The 16,712-nt window shown below is 44.0% G+C and overlaps 1 protein-coding gene and 1 pseudogene across 1 annotated transcript; both read right to left on the reverse strand.

The window, feature by feature from the left end:
• Window positions 1-1,725: 1,725 nt before the first annotated feature.
• On the reverse strand, window positions 1,726-2,548 carry LOC133917568 (disease resistance protein Piks-1-like). The gene is made up of 2 exons (XM_062361449.1): window positions 2,436-2,548; window positions 1,726-2,322 (listed from the first exon to the last, which is right to left on the reverse strand). Exons 1-2 carry the CDS (start codon window positions 2,439-2,441, stop codon window positions 1,924-1,926), a joined length of 405 nt encoding a protein of 134 aa, XP_062217433.1. The 5' UTR covers window positions 2,442-2,548; the 3' UTR covers window positions 1,726-1,923.
• Window positions 2,549-12,531: 9,983 nt separating this feature from the next.
• On the reverse strand, window positions 12,532-13,277 carry LOC133917945 (late embryogenesis abundant protein 3-like; annotated as a pseudogene).
• Window positions 13,278-16,712: the final 3,435 nt, after the last annotated feature.

The following is a 16,712-nucleotide window of genomic DNA, read 5'->3' on the forward strand; positions in this document are numbered from 1 at the left end:
ATAGAAATGGGCCAGAATATGTAGAGTTGGGCCCATTACGCTCCTTGCCAGAACAAAAACAAGCCCATGAGAAAACACTTTCATGGGCAAGGTTTTCACTTCAGGCAGACTGCGTGGCGGGGGCAGCTAAGGGTGTGTTGGTTTTTAGAGCTGCAGATATAATCTGGCTGAGTGAGATCATATTCTTTTAAAATAAAAATATTTAGTTAGTTATATTTATTTGTATAAGTTGAGCTGAGTTTTTTTTAATTGATTGAATCTGTGGTCGTATGAGCAGATGTAAAAATTAAAATTGTGATTGTTTATCCGTATAAAGATGATTTTAAGATATTGCTAGGTAGCTCTGTCTGTATCTATCAGATTAGGCTGCAGAGTGAAAGTTAGATTGAAGGTGTATATTTACATTCGTCGGATCGAATTGAAACAGTAAATATGAAAACTAAACATATATTTTTCTAAAATTATTCACTCAACAGAATAGATTGAAATAAATTCGGACAACTAAACACACCCTAGTCCGCACGCGTGTCTGATTTTAGACTATGTCCCGAGCGATTTGTCTAGCGAGCTTCGGCGTGATTCGTTTTCCCTTTCAGTAGATTGGGAAGGAGCAGGTCCTGCGCTCAAGGGCACGCGCGCAGAGAAGAAATTTCACTGCGTGGCACGGAATGAGAAAAGGCCGCGGCTGTTGCGTGGCGGAACGGAAGCAACTGAAGAAATCATCATCGACACGCAGCAGCAGCGATCACCTCGAGACCAATTCCACCAGAAGCTTCAGCACCAATTCAACAAAGCTCTACGAAGTCTACACTTTTGAATTCCGTGGGAGACTGGATGGGAACCCAGGACTGGCACACTACTTTAGTAGCAGTATACGATAATTTGGTTCTGCTACTACTAATACTGAAATTATTGGCTAAGTATAAAAAAATCTAGCCAATGTTTGGTTCTGCGTTGAAGTTATCGAAATTAAAAAATCTGCGGTGATGGTACATTGGTACCTCTGCATTCTTCACGAAAGAGGAGTCGCTGCAGGCTTCAAGATCAACTTAACCTATCTGCTGTGCAGAGTACTGCTACTCTCCACTGGACACCCCAATGAAGAATTCGTGCTGCTAATCTTCTCGCCGTTCGGATCGAGAGCCAGTTACGGTGACCTTGGAAGAGTGTTCGTTGCTCACTCAATTCGACAAGACGAGAAGGCACGGTCCAAACAAGAAAGAATTTCTAGAACGTGGTCTATGGGTTTACCATAGTTATAAGCCTCCCATTTGACACGCAAGGGAGTACGAGTATATATGATGTTGCAAGAGACAACGAGTTAGCGTTGGCTCAAAACCTGGTTCTGTCACACAAAGCCGAGAAGAGGCGCCCCTTTTGAAACGTGGGATTTTTTTTCTCCAGACTCCTAGTACTGGAAATCAATATTCTGTAAAAAACCTGTGAAATTTCTGCATTTCAAACAGGCCAAATAGTACAATAGTGTGGACACGGATCCTCTGTAGTTGCCACTGGCAACTGCAGAGAGCTACAGTGGAGTGTATTAAGAGCACTCTACTGCCATTGATTTGGAGGTGGATGGATTTGATCTATTACTACAGTAACGCTGCAGTACAGATCCGTGGTACAGTAGAATCAAATACTGTTTCTACAGCCATTGATTTGGAGGTGGATGGATTGGATCTACTGCTACAGTAACGCTACAGTACAGATCCCGTGGTACAGTAGAATCAAATACTGTTTCTACTGTAGCAGCAGACTCATATTACTGTGCAAACAGTAATCCTCTGTATTAATAGTCATTAATGCAGAGGATTCGTGTCCCAATAGTGTAGTTGTATTCGCGTAGTGCTGAAAAAAAAGGGGAAAATTTGTGCATGTACGACACTGGTCCGTACGGGCGTACGCATGCTATAGCTCTCTCTACATTATGGAGCAATTGCTGTCCGGCGGCGTCTGGTACCCGTACCCGTACCCGTACCCGCCGGCGGGGTGCTCGTAGACGACGCTGACCGGCGGCTGCGGCGCCGGGTAGTGATAGTACCATGGGTTCGACATGTACTGGGGCACGGCGGCGGCCGGCGGCTTCTTGGCGTCGTCCTTCTTGGCGTCGCCGACCTGCACCAGCTGCGCGGGTCCCACTTTCTTGCGCAGCGCGCTGGTGAGCTTGATGGAGTCCACGCCGTCGCCCACCACGACGACCTGGTCCTTGTCGTCGCCGGCGATCGCCACCGAGTCGACCCCGCTCGCCGCGGCCACCAGCGCCATGGCCTTGGACCGACACTTGTCGCACGTCATCTGCACCTTGATCACGATCTTTTGCTGCAGTGTTTGAATCGAAATTAGAACTTTTTTCTTAGATTGAGTCGAAATTAGAACATGGTTCGAGCAAGCTGCTGCAAAGAATCTGAAGCCGCCATATATGAAACGCCTACCTTCATGGCTGATTTCTTGGGGGTACGGATGCGCGCGGTGCTCCAAACTTTAAAGCTCAAATGCCTCGCGAGTGTCGAGATGGGGGGGGGGGGGGGGTGGGAGGGGGCAAGAATTTGAGGTGACGAGTTCTCGATGGTTACGGAGACAGGGACCAAGTGCAGAGAAGAGGTATGTCTCGCAGCTATATATAGCGGAGTAGCTAGTGGAGTAGTGTACGTTCACTGTCATGAATTTTCTCCGATTGATTAGATATAGCCTCCTTCTAAATAGTTTAGTAGTATTGGTATCGTAATCTACATGTACCGGATATAGTTTAGTGGTAAAAGTGTGATTTATTCTATTAATTACTGAATTTGAAAGGATATATTTAAGCATCCTTAAGTCTTTTTTATATTCATATTCTGATAAAAAAAATTAGTTCTTATAAAGGGTTTAACGTGCGTGCACTGTAATCATAGGTCACGATGTTTTCTGGGGCAGGTTAGGATGATTCGATCAGAAAAAAAGAAAAGAAAAGAGGGGAGATCTAACATTTTTGACTTGGCTCTGGTACGTTGGAAGGGAAGATTTGGCCTTGCTGCTGATGAAGCTTCAATTCGTCTGAATGCGTCAAACGCGGAAGAAACCGTGTGAGGCAGAAATACACTAGTCGAAATAAGCTGCGAGTCAGCGGCGAGTATGCATGTGCTTAGATAGAGAGCAGTTGTCCGACTTGGCGAAGCTTTCGCATCCTCAGGCTCGGCTGTGGATGCCTGCTAACCTCGGCTAGCCCTCCAGACCACACTCTGTACCCAAGCAACACTGATCCGGTTAGACAGAGGGCTCTTCCTGTGCTTCCCTAAAGCAAACATTTGTAAATTACTGTAGCAGTTGGTACTGTAGCGATCCACCTGCACTGTTCATCACGAAAACGGGTGACTGAGAATCGGTGCAGTTGCGACTGCACCGGATCCCGTCGCCTTGTTGCCACATCGATGAAAGCAGACTCCGATCCTGCCGCTGCAAGTGGGCACGCCTATATACGAATGGCGTAGAGGTAAGAGGGTTGTTCTCCGTTCTACGGGCATAGAGGGATGTCCCGCAGCAGACCGACTCGACATTAGCGGTGGACGCGGGGTGGGTCAGCCTAGGACTGCCGGATAGTGTAGGAATAAGATGGATGAATACAAACAGGTGAATAGTTATCTTAATAAATTTCTTATTAAATCGATGATCTTTTTTATTTGGATCATCTAACACATCTTAAAATTCAAACGGAAGTAAAAATAAATAGAAATTTTAACCAGAGAAAATCGAGACAGCACAACTCTACGACTGTTATATGAATCATATGTTTCATTTAAAATCAATTCATATGTCTTAGCACTCGAAAGATCATAACTAGTAAAGAAATAAGAAAAAGATAAACATTAAACAACGAAACTCTACAAATTGATTGTCTAGAGGTAAGAGAATTTAAGACCTCATCACGTAAGCGCGTGTATATGAATTTTATGTCTCTAGCAACAAGAATAATAATCTCATATGATGCTAAAATTTCAGCCAAAAACAAAGATAAAATCAAAACCAAAAAAGAAAAACTTACACACAAGGCAAGAAAAACTAGAAGGAGAGGAATTCAAGCACATGAAACAAAATAAACCTCATTACTTAAAGAGATCAGCCCTATTTTAGACGAATTACAAAAAATTTTCTCTTAAAACTCTTATCTATTACATAGGCTAAGCACCCATCCTCATCTCCACTAAAACCTTAACATAATGCTCTCATATAGGTGACACAAGGGGCTCAAATGGCTGGTTTATCCTCTTCTATAGCCCTCCCCTCTATTTATAGGCTAAAAAATTTTACCCCTAAGTTTTCTAGCTTTTTCTCAAAATATTACTCTCTTATAGTACACTTGTACCTACTACCGAGGGTATTTTAGTTTATTTCTTCTTCATTCATCAGACGGCCGCAACGCCTTTACGACTTAGCTTCGTCTCGACGCAAGCTTCGTAATGGTGTCATGTACTCCTCTAGTTCTCTCACAGTTTTAAGGCCAAACTACGGAACCCTAGCACACTTCTCAAAGCGTGACTAGCCGTCACTTGCTGCCAGATGAAGCAAGCGCTTCGATGAAGACGCGTGTCCTCCGTCTTGCGATCTTAACCGCCGGTAAGTCTCTCCCACTCTTGATCCGGCGAGCCGCCTTGTCACTTGCACCGGCATCCCCTTCGCTTGACTTTGTTAACATGCTATTTTCATCATTCGTTTTATGCTTTAATTGATCTTCATGTGTATATCTAGGATCACCCTTGACTCCATCCAGCCCTCCTTGATCGTCCAACATCAAGCACCCGCTTATCCTTGATCACCCGCCGTCGATCGCCAAGTTGCATCTGTTACCTGCAGACCATGAAACAAGTAAACACATTTCTCCACCCTTTAAAATATCTCCAGGTTAGCACAATATCAAAAACTTCAACTTAGAGCACATTCTGTAGAAAACGTGAACACCGAATGTTCCGGTGTGTTCTGCTCCTGAACACCGGATCATCAGTTGAGTGTAACATTATCTGTTCTAGGAAATTTTTACTCTCTATAGGAAAATGTCCAGTGAAAGCTTCTGGTGATCTCATGTCTATCACCGGATAATCCGGTGTATGTCAATCCATCGAATCACCCTCCTGCAACCTCTCTGTAACAAAATGACCGGTGCATTCTCCGGTGTTCATAATTACAACACTAGACTATCCGGCGTACATAACCAGACTTGGCAAAAAAATCTCCTCTCTGCAGAAAATACTCTGACGCTCTCAAAGTCCATCATTGGACCATCTGGTATTTACTTTCATTTCTGCTTCAGCACTGAAAATGCTCCGGTGATACCCTCCGGTGTAGCCACCACATTCACCAGATATTTCGGTGCATTGATCTCCAATTTTGTCTGAAAAATTACTCTCTGCAAGAAATAGTCTGGCGAGTATATATTGCCCTCACCAGAACTTCTGGTGAAAACTGGAACTTTCGGTGTGTGTAATTTTTCTACGTACAGAGAAGAATTCACTAATTTCAAACACCGTCAACTCAAGTTAGACATGAACAAGAATAAACATTCACAAACTCATGCTAACCAAATTCAAGACACATAAACTATTATCAACATCTCACCACATGCAAACCAAGACATTCTCCACTTAGTTTCTCAGATAGGAAGGGCCGGGGTGGGGGGGGGGGGCAACGGTGACATCAGGTTAGCGTAGGAGCGGCAAATGGTAGAGACGCTGTCGAAGACATGAGGTGGCGGGCGGAGAGGGGGAGCGAGCTGGAGTGAGTTGCGCAATGTGAGGAAGGAGGAGATGGTTGTAGTGATGGGAGGTAGAAGAAAGATTGCTAGCCATCATATATTGATTGTAGGGTCATGATTCGTTGCGATAAGGAAGAAACATTTTTATGTAATTGTAAACTAGCATCTCTTATCTGTACTACTTCAAAAATCTCTAATAAGTCCCGCGTCCATCTTGAATCCCATAAATCCCATACTCAACCCCTAAATCTCTCCTATTTATAAAAAAACAGTATATTTCCTTCCATCCCGCATTAAGTTTTTTTAATAATTTATTTCCGCTCCCATTTTTTCTCCTCAGATCTTGATCCATTTTTCCTCCATCCTCTCCCCAGCCCGTCCGCACCTCTGTGACACCATCGCAGAAAGGTCGCCAGTTTCCTCTCCGCCGCCCTCTCTACCGCAACAGCCACAACGATCTCTTCTCAGCGCCCTGCTCTCCTCCACAGACCAATCTACGCATCGATTTGGCTGCGTCCTCCCCCACCTGTCGCTGCGCTCCTATGCCCTCGTTTGCCCTAAGCATGATCGTCACAACAGCTGCCGTTATTTCCTCTAATGAAGCCTCTTGCCTTGTTCTTCCTTCCCGTGATGGACGAGGGCATCTCTCGCTCGAACTCGCGGAGGAGCTCAGATCTCGGTGGGGTGCAGCGTCGATTTGGGCCATGAGATGCCGCAGAGCATCACCGATTTGGACTTGTGGTGCTTGATCTGGTGAGGAGCAATGCGATTTGGACTCGTGAAGCTCAATTTGGCCAGGAGCAACATCGATTTGGGCGGTCCTTCATTGTGCCACCTGATGTTTGGTCTCATATGGGTAGCGCAACTTCAAGTGTTGACCTCCGATCTCCAGGTACACTCCCCCCTCAAATCACTCCCATCTCTTTTGACCTCGATCCACTCATGTTATGGATGAAGGCAAGTAGGGTCGATTTCGCATAGCAATAAGCAGGCAGGGAACCACTGCTTGGAAAGAGTTTGCAGTGAGGTGGTTAGCGGTGGCAACATGCAAGCCGGCTGCAAGTAGCTAGCAATTATCAGTAAACTCAATCAATTAAGGAGGAGTAAGCAATTGGCATGACTATAGAGATGGGAGAAGGTTTGATAAAAATGCTTAAAAAGTTCCCTTTTCTTTGCTTTATGAAAGTGTGAATCCATTGGTAATTGGTATTAATTCTAAATCGCTTCATTGACTTTTTTTTGTGTCATGTGATCTAGGCCTGTTCATGTACGATTTACTCAAATAGAATCAAAACTGATAGTTTGGAGGTATCGTTGCATGTCATAATGATCCTAATTGAAGCTTTCTGTACAAATTTGAATCGCCATAGGCCCGCTCGAACTAAGGGCAGCCGTCCATCAGTACCTGAACTTGCAGGGGTGATCTTGGATGACTTGCTGAGAAGAAGCAGCTTATGGTCCCCATCGTATTCGCTGGCGCAGGCTCTCCATGGGTGGCAGCCTGACAGAGTCAGCAATGGCAGCAAGCTGGGGCAGCCCTGCATAGGAGCTGGTATGGTGTGGTGTTAACACTGGAGTACTAGATGTAGGATATTTTCTTGGTAAGTGATAACAATACATTTCTCCATTATCCAGTTACCTTCAATAATGTGCACGGCTCCATTTTAGTTTGGCACACTTGCAGCAATTACTCTCTCCTATTTATTTGCTTGTTGTTATGGACTATAAAGAAGTTGAGGTAAAAGGCAAGGGAGATTGAGAACTTCAATGTGAAAAATTGTGAGATTGCATGAAGAGAAGAATTTTGTTGCCATATGCTCCTATATGTTTTCATTTTATTTTTTTTTCTACTTTGGTACATGCATTGTTCTTGTGACGCCTGCTCCCACTCACCTAGGGGATTCTCACTCTACTGAAGCATTAGGGTAATTCAGCCACCTACGATTTTGAGTACCGGAGGCCGGGTGCTAGTTTCGTCATGACCCAAGTACCTTGCTCCTCCGGTTGGAGGTATGAACATATCCCCATCCTATACTCATGTTCACTATCCTTCAGAGAATTCTCCATGGCACACCTTGTCATCTATGACGCATAGTTTGGGAACAATTTTACCTCAAGTAATTTTTTCTGCATTTGATGGTTCTAACCTGAAACTGTGGAAGAAATGATGTGAGAATTTTTTTAGTTGTATGTGTTCCTGTTGAGATGTGGGTGTGTTTATCGATGATGCACTTTGACGGACCTGGCACATTTGGATTGCAATCAGTAGATGTTAATGATTGGTAAAGTTGATTATACGAATAATTATAGAAAGTAAAAATATTTGGTCATCAACTGTGCGTATTGAAGGAAGAGACACGTGATTTTATATAGGTTCATGTCTCCTATAGTATAATAACCTTATGTCATGTTTTGTTTTGATTAATCTTAGAAAAAGACAATAACAATTGGTATGTGTTTAGACCTAATCCTAAGGCTGTCGACTAGTTCTCTTGTGTTCTAAGTCATGAAGCCTTGTCGAATGAATATCATCATGATATGACTCTATTGTGGATCTTAATAGGTTGTCTCTACTCCTATCAGATTAGGCTTGCTTTGTATTGGTGATCCAACTTCTTGCTAGGAATTCAATATGGCTCGAGATCTCTTTGGCTTTGCATCCGAGATTCTTGGATTGGGTCAGTCTCTGGAATTGGATCGGGTCCCCTTGACATACCACCTCTCCCTTCTTATATAGTCGGGGCAAAGCAGTTGTATCATACTTGGAAACTTTGAGCGCAGCCTTCCTAGATAGTATTTCTTTCAAATTTCTAGAAGATTCCTTCCTAATCTGGATATGGTTTCCGTATAAAACACAATGAACTGCTTAGATTATCGGCATATGCCTTATTTACCCGATGACAGTTGTAAAACCTACCATATTGGGTTAAGGACATGTGTATGACGTGTACCCATTATAATGATATATCATATTAATTACACATTCCTCATCAACTAGCCCCCCAACTCTGCTCAGAAGAGGACATCTAAATTATGTTGAGAATTTGACTTTACTAGTCACCTAGTTGGAAATATTCCTCGAAAAAATGTTCTTCCGACTTGGGAATTACCTCGGACCGAATAGAACCTTCATAATCGAGGAATTCCTCCGACCGAATAGAGTTCTAAGCCTACCTAGTTGGCAAATCAATTCCGACTGCAAAAGCCCAAATGTCACCTCCTCTTTTTCTGCATCCCTAGGGAATATCGCATTAAATGGACGTAACTTCTGAAGGGAGTTAAAATAATTATGATGTCTAAAAATGTGTTTTGGAATTTCAACCACCACAAACACCGTTAACCTAGAGCGATAACATCGGAGCCCATCACAGAACAGTCGCAAAACCTCTTCTCCTTGTAAATACAAAAGGATACAGGCATTGTCTCCATCCACTCTCGCGTCTCTAAAACCCTTGCCTTCAATTAATGAGTTCCCCCCCCCCCCACCCCCGCCTTCCTTCAATCTCTAGCACCCAAGTTCTCCAATAGCGACCTTCAGCAAGTTGTGGGTGACCTTGGAGATGTCAGAGGCCCACATTTCGAAGTTGGAGAAGGAAGAGTTGATCACTTCCAAGAGGCTGATCCCCTGAAGATCGAAAGATAGAGAGGAGATTCCAAGCCTATCAATGGTCTGTAAATGACTACCAAAAATATTTATAAATAAAATAGGGATATCTGCTAATCACAAAAGAATATCACAAAAGAGACATGGATCTTTATACAGGTTTGGGTCTCTCGAAAGATAATAACCCTACATCCTGTCTTGCTTTGATTATCTTAGGAACATATATTATAAATAAGAGGGGGTATGTGTGTCTAGTCCTAAGGATCTAGGCAGATTTGTCCGTGTTCTTGATTCTAAAGCCCTAGTCAGATGATGACGGTTTCTACCATGGATTTTTGATGGATGTGTATAGTTTCTCCTCGACTAGGTTTGATCTAGGGTTTCACGACTTCATGGATCCTGAAGGCGCGAGTTGCTCTGTTATTGAAGGACTTGTAGGCTTGTATTGGCGTGTCTTGGACGTACCCCCTCTCCTCCTTATATAGTCAGGGCAAGACAAGCGTAACCTACTCGAACTCCTCCGAACATATCTTATCTGAATCATAGGTCTTCTGGATATCTAGGGGAAACCTACCAAATATGAGGGTGATTTCCTTGTTGGGTACGATTGCTTACCCGATATTTATCCCCATGCCTTAGATACTCTATGGTGGTTAAGAACCATACCAAAATGAGTAAATGACACGCACGACGTTGGTACCCCTTAAACATACATTGTATTTAGAAAATATATAATACATAATTATATGTCCTCGTCAGAGCCCGAACAGCGAAGAGATCATGATGTTCGAAGCATTCTTCAATTCCGACTTCTGGATCCCTACCTCAGATTCCTTCAAGGAAATTATTGCTTTCTACGACATCGAGCTCATTAACCTCAACCCCAAGTCCACCACAATGTATATGTGTGAGGTTTTCGTAGGGGTGAAGCCTATCTTGTCAATCTTCCGCTACTACTATCAGTTGAAACATCTTTTAACCGGTGGAATAGCAGTTTCTGTCGGCTTTCACCTCCGTGAAGGCCTCCCCAATGAGTACATCGATATCACGACGAAGTCTTTGTGGTCAGGATGACACAGACATAGGTATCTGGACGAATCCGAGTCCTTACTGGCAAGAGTGTGTGAAGGTGAGCCAGCAATTTGAGGTGTTAGTTGAGACTGCATCAAGTGTCTCAAGGCCCGCGGCTTGACGACCTGTGACGTGTTGCTGGACTTCAACCAGCATCGCATCAGTCCACTGAAGACCCTAGCGCCCTGGAAAATGGAAACTGTGTTTCGGAGCACACTACTAGTACATGTTAACAGTCAACTGGAGGTTGGTGGCCAAGCTTTCTCTAAGCGCTCGAGCAGTCAGATGCTCTTGTGTGGTGTGTGTCAGGGTGCAGCATGCCGCTGCGCTGTTGATTCTAGAGCACTATACTGTATCCAGGGAGATCGGCAAAAACAGATTAATTATCAGATTCAGAAAGGTTTCGCTTAATCCCGACTGCGACGTGATTCCGTTCCACTAGTTTACAGCAATGCAGCAATCATTTCGCGAGAAGGATACTTGCATGCGATAGAGTCGTGACGTACGGCCCCAGACGGCGATGGCTCTCAGTCTCTCACTCCTACTGATCGATAGGACGACATCACAGTCCTAACTAAATGACCGAATTTTTTTGGACGTGGTTGACGGGTTTATTTTATTATACGATTCGTAAAAGAAACGCCCGCCCCGTCTGACACGCAAGCTTAGGCCAGCCTATACGACTCGTCAGCGGTGTCGACAAGACCCAACATGTGCTCTTATTAGGTTGCTTAATTGCATGCAAGCAGTATACCACTCTCATTCGGTTGCTTAATTCCATCATCGTCTCCATTGGAGATTCATTGCCATGCCCATAATTATCAGTCAATTTGGTATGTCCGCAAGACAGCAACTTAGCCTCGCATCAAGGAGCACATGGGAAAATTTGCACATAGTTTTCTTTTTTCGTTTGAATAATTAACAAAACAAGACTGGGAGCTCGACTTGCAAGTCAGCGATTGCAATGCCGAGATGTGCGAGAGGTTAGTGGTGCGTAATTTTTAAAGCTGGGCTCCGGAAATTAATAACCAACCGATGCAGATCCCGCATGATCCATCGCGGCGCACATCAGATTAAACTGGGCTTAGCGGACTTGACCTGGGGAGACGACTTGACTACCGACCCTTCCACACGGCGCGTACACGGAACGCTTTACAACTCCCAGCTGTTTCGGGACCACGCACAACACGGGACCTTTTTAATTTTTATATTTTTTAAATCCGAAAATTATTAATATATAAATCTGTTTTGAAATTTTGCAACTATAAACTCTCTCACCCGTTGAAAGGGTGACAACAAGCAATATGTTTAAAAAATTAAAAAATGTAGACCTCCAATACACTCAAAATTCAAAACACTCTCTAAGTAGTAATACAAATTTTTTAAAGGTAATTATAATGTAGAGAATGCTATCACCTATCTCTCTAAAATTTTCAGAAAAATATAACGTATAAAATGAGAAACAGAAAAAACAAATTTAAAGATGCTAAAATTTTTCTTTTTTGTTTCTCATTCTACAAGTAATTGTTTGCGTTAATTTTTTTTTTCAATTGCTAGATAATATTATTGAGTTTATAGTTGCAAAATTTCGAAACAGAAACATATACTTACAATTTTTAATTAAAAAATATAAAAAAATCCACAGCACTGCATAGCCACGATCCACCAGCCCACGACTAGTACGTAGTTGGTCCTTGCTACGGGCCTCCGCTTGGGCTTTGCCGAGTCAACTTCCTCGGGTCGGGCCTCCGCTTGACCTTCCCGACCCTGTAGTGGCCTCAACGGTTCAACCTGGTCGCTGAACCAAACGACGGCACCAACATGGGCGCTGGCCGGCTCTTCACCTGAGAAATGTACCCGTTCTGCCATCGCTGTCGTGCTCAGCGTTGCCGGTGCCAACACTATCGTGAAAAAGGCGCCACGTGTTCACCGGCGCGGTGTGCTCCATCCAGGTTACTGATCATCTCGGTCGCCGTCGTGGCGGAAAGGCACCCAAGCGGCAGTTCCGTGCCGTCCCTATCGTCGACGCGTCGTGCGCTCGTGCATGGTTGAGTGGGCACTCGATTGCTGTGCGTGGCCAATCTCTTCCCTGAGACGATGATGTATTTTATTAAAGAAACGCACGTACAAGCTAACGGTACAACATTACAGCATTACATGAATACATCATTCTCCCCTCGTTCATGTCCGCGGCCGCCGCCACCGCCTCGGCGATACCAGCCTCGCCGCTGCCGGCACATCCCCTCTCCGCGTTGCGCTTTGCAGCGACCGCCACCTTCTCGGCGTCCTCCCTCGTGGCCACCTTGTTGGCCGGCAGCATCGCCGCGGAGTTGCCCACCACGTCCGTGAGCCTCACCTTGTTGTCCTCCTCTGGCTTCATGTTCGTCTCCGGGGCCTTTTGCGCCGCGGTCGTCAACACCGCCTGGGACGACCTCGCCCAGACCCGTCGCGCGCATCTCCTCGGCCTGCACCGCTACCACGTCGGCCAGGTCCACCAGCTTGTCGCCCAACGAGGTCAGCCCCATCACTTGTAGGGCCTCGCCGATGGTGACCGTGTCCGTGGCCTCCGCCATTTCCCTTTCCTGCACAGGCAAGGTGAATTGTGCTATCACCTGCAAGAGTGTGTTTCCCAGACCAAACGTCAAGATCTTTGGAACGTGCGCTGCAACTGCAAGGCGTGCAAGAAATGTACCTGGCCGCCAGCGCTGGCGGTGACCATGCATCTGCCGGCGGGGAGGTCGGTCTCGGTGACCTGGAGGCTGCCGTCGCGCTACTCCCGACCTTGGCCGATGATCTTGTCTCTCTCGTGGCAGGCCTCTTGGTCTGCGGCGGATGAAGGTAAACATCATGGACGCGGATGGGCTGGGCTTGACTCATGCTGCCGCCAAAGTACGGATCTTGTCAGAGTTTTTTTTTATTAAAAATTTAAATAAATAAATTTCTCATAGAAAAAAATTATAAAACTAGACGCCTGCAGCCCCTGAGAGGGCTGACCTGAGAGGGCTGCAGCCCTCTGAGAGCCGCCTGTGTCCAACGCCTTACCGCCCCCTGAGGAGGTGGGTAGGGGACCTTACCGCCCTCTCAGGGGGCAGTAAGGGTCCTTCCCGCCCGCGCCGTTGGGCCTCTTCTATAAAAGAGGTTAAAATTAGTCAAAAATCCCATTTTATTCAGAAAAAAGAAAAAAATGTGAAGATGGAGAAAAGAGAGGAGAGGAGAGGGGAGGAAGAGAGCCCGACGAAGCCCTGTTGCATTTGAGCCACGAATTTGAAGATTATTTTTGGGTAAGTCTTTTTTTTTCTTTTTATTGTTGTTAATTAGTGCAGTAGTAGTATATGATATATGTTTTAGACATGTATGATATAGGGTTTAGAAAATTCTATGTTTAGTAGGAAATTGTCAAATTTACTTAGAAAATTATATGATAGCAGTGAATATAGAATATTATTTTTACTATATTAGGTTTGTAAATGTAGATTTTATAGAATAATAATTGTAGGGTTGTAATATGCGACATAGGAGGTAGCACTATATGATAATTTGCGAATCTAGGATGTAGCATTTAGAAAATGGTAACGTTTAATTTGCACACGTTACAATAGGTAGTAAATATAGATTGTATAGAGTGATATTTATAGGTTAGTTTGGTTAGGACTATTATTTAAAACCTATTGTTATGTATGAATTGGTGTCGGTAAATTATTTTATCCGATAATTAGAAATATAGTTTGTCGGTCTTAATATTGGTTATGTTTGCGGGTGTTTTCAGGGATGGCAGATAAATTAATTTTTCAGATATATTATGGTGAGAGTGAAATTAGGTACGGTCGTAACTGTGTAGATTTATCTGGATTTCGTCATGTCATGAAGGGTCTTAGTAAAGCTAATGAGAGGACCATTGTGGGTGTGTGCAAATGGTTAATTCGGTTTTTCCAACTGGATTCACAGCAACATGAGCTGAAGTTGAAAGCTTTCCTCAGCCATGCTAGTCATGGATACTTTGGTGAGCTTGTTTCCATCGAAGCCACATCAACTTGGAGGCAGTATATAGATATATGTTGTGAACGTGGCCTGCTTCTGGTTTTGTTAGCTGAGGTGTAACTGAAAGATCAAACTGAGGTGAACTCTGCGGAAGCAGTAGCAGGACCAAGTGAGGCAGTGGAAGATGAATCAGAGCAGGTTAATGTCGGGTCCAGAGAGGATGTTGGTGATATTCCAGAGCTGCAACCGATGGATGTAGCCGATGAAGGGGAGCACATCCCTAGCATCATTGAAGAGATGGAGTTGGAGGATGAAGAGTTGGAGGAAGGTCTTGCCGATGGGGATTCATCTGACGAGGATGGTAATGCTCCAGTTCCTGCAGAGTGGAGGGATCATGAATTTTTGAAGCTGGTGGTTAGCGAGGCTGATCGGACACCGTGGCAGTACCATGAGAACGAGGTGTCCCAGGGTGCTATGTACCCTACAAAGGAGACAATTATTGATGCAGTGAAATTCTGGTCGTTGTCTCTTCGGAGGCAATTCAAGGTTGTTAAATCCAGTAAAAGGGAGTACGATGTGAAGTGTTTGGTGACGCAGTGTCCTTGGCGGGTGCACGCATTCAGAGGGAAATGGGTAGACTACTGGCAGTGCTCAATAGTTAAGGAACATAATTGTCACATTGAGGAAATAGAGTTCGCCCACCGGAACCTGTCATCTGCCTTTATTGCAAATGTTATGTACGGGGAGATTGTGGACAACCTAAGGTATGAGCCACGATCAATAATACGTGCTATTGAGCAAATGTTCCAGTACACAATAAACTATGCGAAGGCATGTAGGGCGAAACAAAAGGCTATTAAGATGAGGTTCGGAACATATGAAAATTCATATCACAATCTACCTCGTCAATTAGCCATAATTTGTGGAAAGAACCCAGGTAGCTACTATGATATCAAGCATTACCCCTCTACTGATGTGGAGTACAGAAGGAAAAGAGTGTTGCAGCATACTTTCTTTGCATTCGACGCAACTATCAAAGCATTTCGGTATTATCGACCCATCATATGCCTAGATGGAACATTCCTGACTAGGAAGTACAAAGGGCAGATATTGTCTGCAATTGGGGTTAACGGTAATAACTAAGTCCTGCCACTAGGGTTTGCATTCGTGGAGAGTGAGAACGGGGACAGCTGGTATTGGTTCCTAGAGCGGGTCAAACATGCTATTGTTCTTGACCGACTAGATGTGTGTCTAATTCATGATAGATATACAGGATTATTGCAGGCTTTGCTGGATATGCAACATGGTAGTGTTTGACGAGGTGTAGCAGTACAGTGGCCCGACCTCAAAAGCAGGTGGTGCATGCGCCATATGGGTGCGAACTTCTACAGACAGTTTAAAACAAAGAGTTGATGAAGCTTTTCAAAAAGTTGTGCAGTCAAAATCAGCAACGGAAGTTCAATGCCCTATGGGCAAGACTTGATGAACTGACTCTAAAACAAACAGCGGAGGCTGCACCTAACGGTGATGAACCGATAGCTCTCGGACATCTTCCAACAGATACTCCGCAGATAGTAAGGAGATCAGATTCAGCTATTAGGAGATTCTCACAGTGGATATGTAATGAGCCAAATGAAAAATGGGCTATGTTGTACGACAGTGGTGGTGCAAAGTATGGAGTAATGACTACAAATCTTGCAGATATTTATAACTGGGTCATGCGAGGAATGAGGTTCCTACCACTAGTTGGAATTGTAGAAGTGCAACAGTCACTGGAATGGTTAACAGAACTCTATATACAATAGTTGCATTGGGAAAACAATCATGTCGCTTCAAAAAACTTTAGAATTTCAACATGGCCTATATTTTCTTTTGGAATGAAATATTGGAGAAAAATCAACTCCACATACAGTTCATTAGCATCAATATCAGATTGTCCATCTCTTTTAAGTGCAGCCTCAAGACGATCATAAGAAGATTTCAAGCTCTTATTATTCAATGACTGCAATGTGTTAGAAGTAAATAAGAAACCTAAAGTATTATAATAATTTTGATACTGTTCAAATCTCCTTGTAAGCGAGGAAATAGCTTGATCAACAATAGGTATAAAATAGTTGATTCTAAATGATTCCTTTGCAGATTATGTGGCAACATTTGTGTCATCTGGGTTCTCATCAAAATGTCTCTTTATGTTAATTTCCTACTTTTTACGAAATGTTGTATCAATATCCATCTGAAGTGTAATTTCTTTAGCTATCTCCAATGCATTTAAGAAACTAGTTACCATGTAGCCTTTGAAGAAAGAAACCAACCCCTGAACTTTCTCAATAGCAA

This window comes from Phragmites australis, chromosome 5 (assembly GCF_958298935.1).
Source record: "Phragmites australis chromosome 5, lpPhrAust1.1, whole genome shotgun sequence".
Classification (NCBI taxonomy): Eukaryota; Viridiplantae; Streptophyta; class Magnoliopsida; order Poales; family Poaceae; genus Phragmites; species Phragmites australis.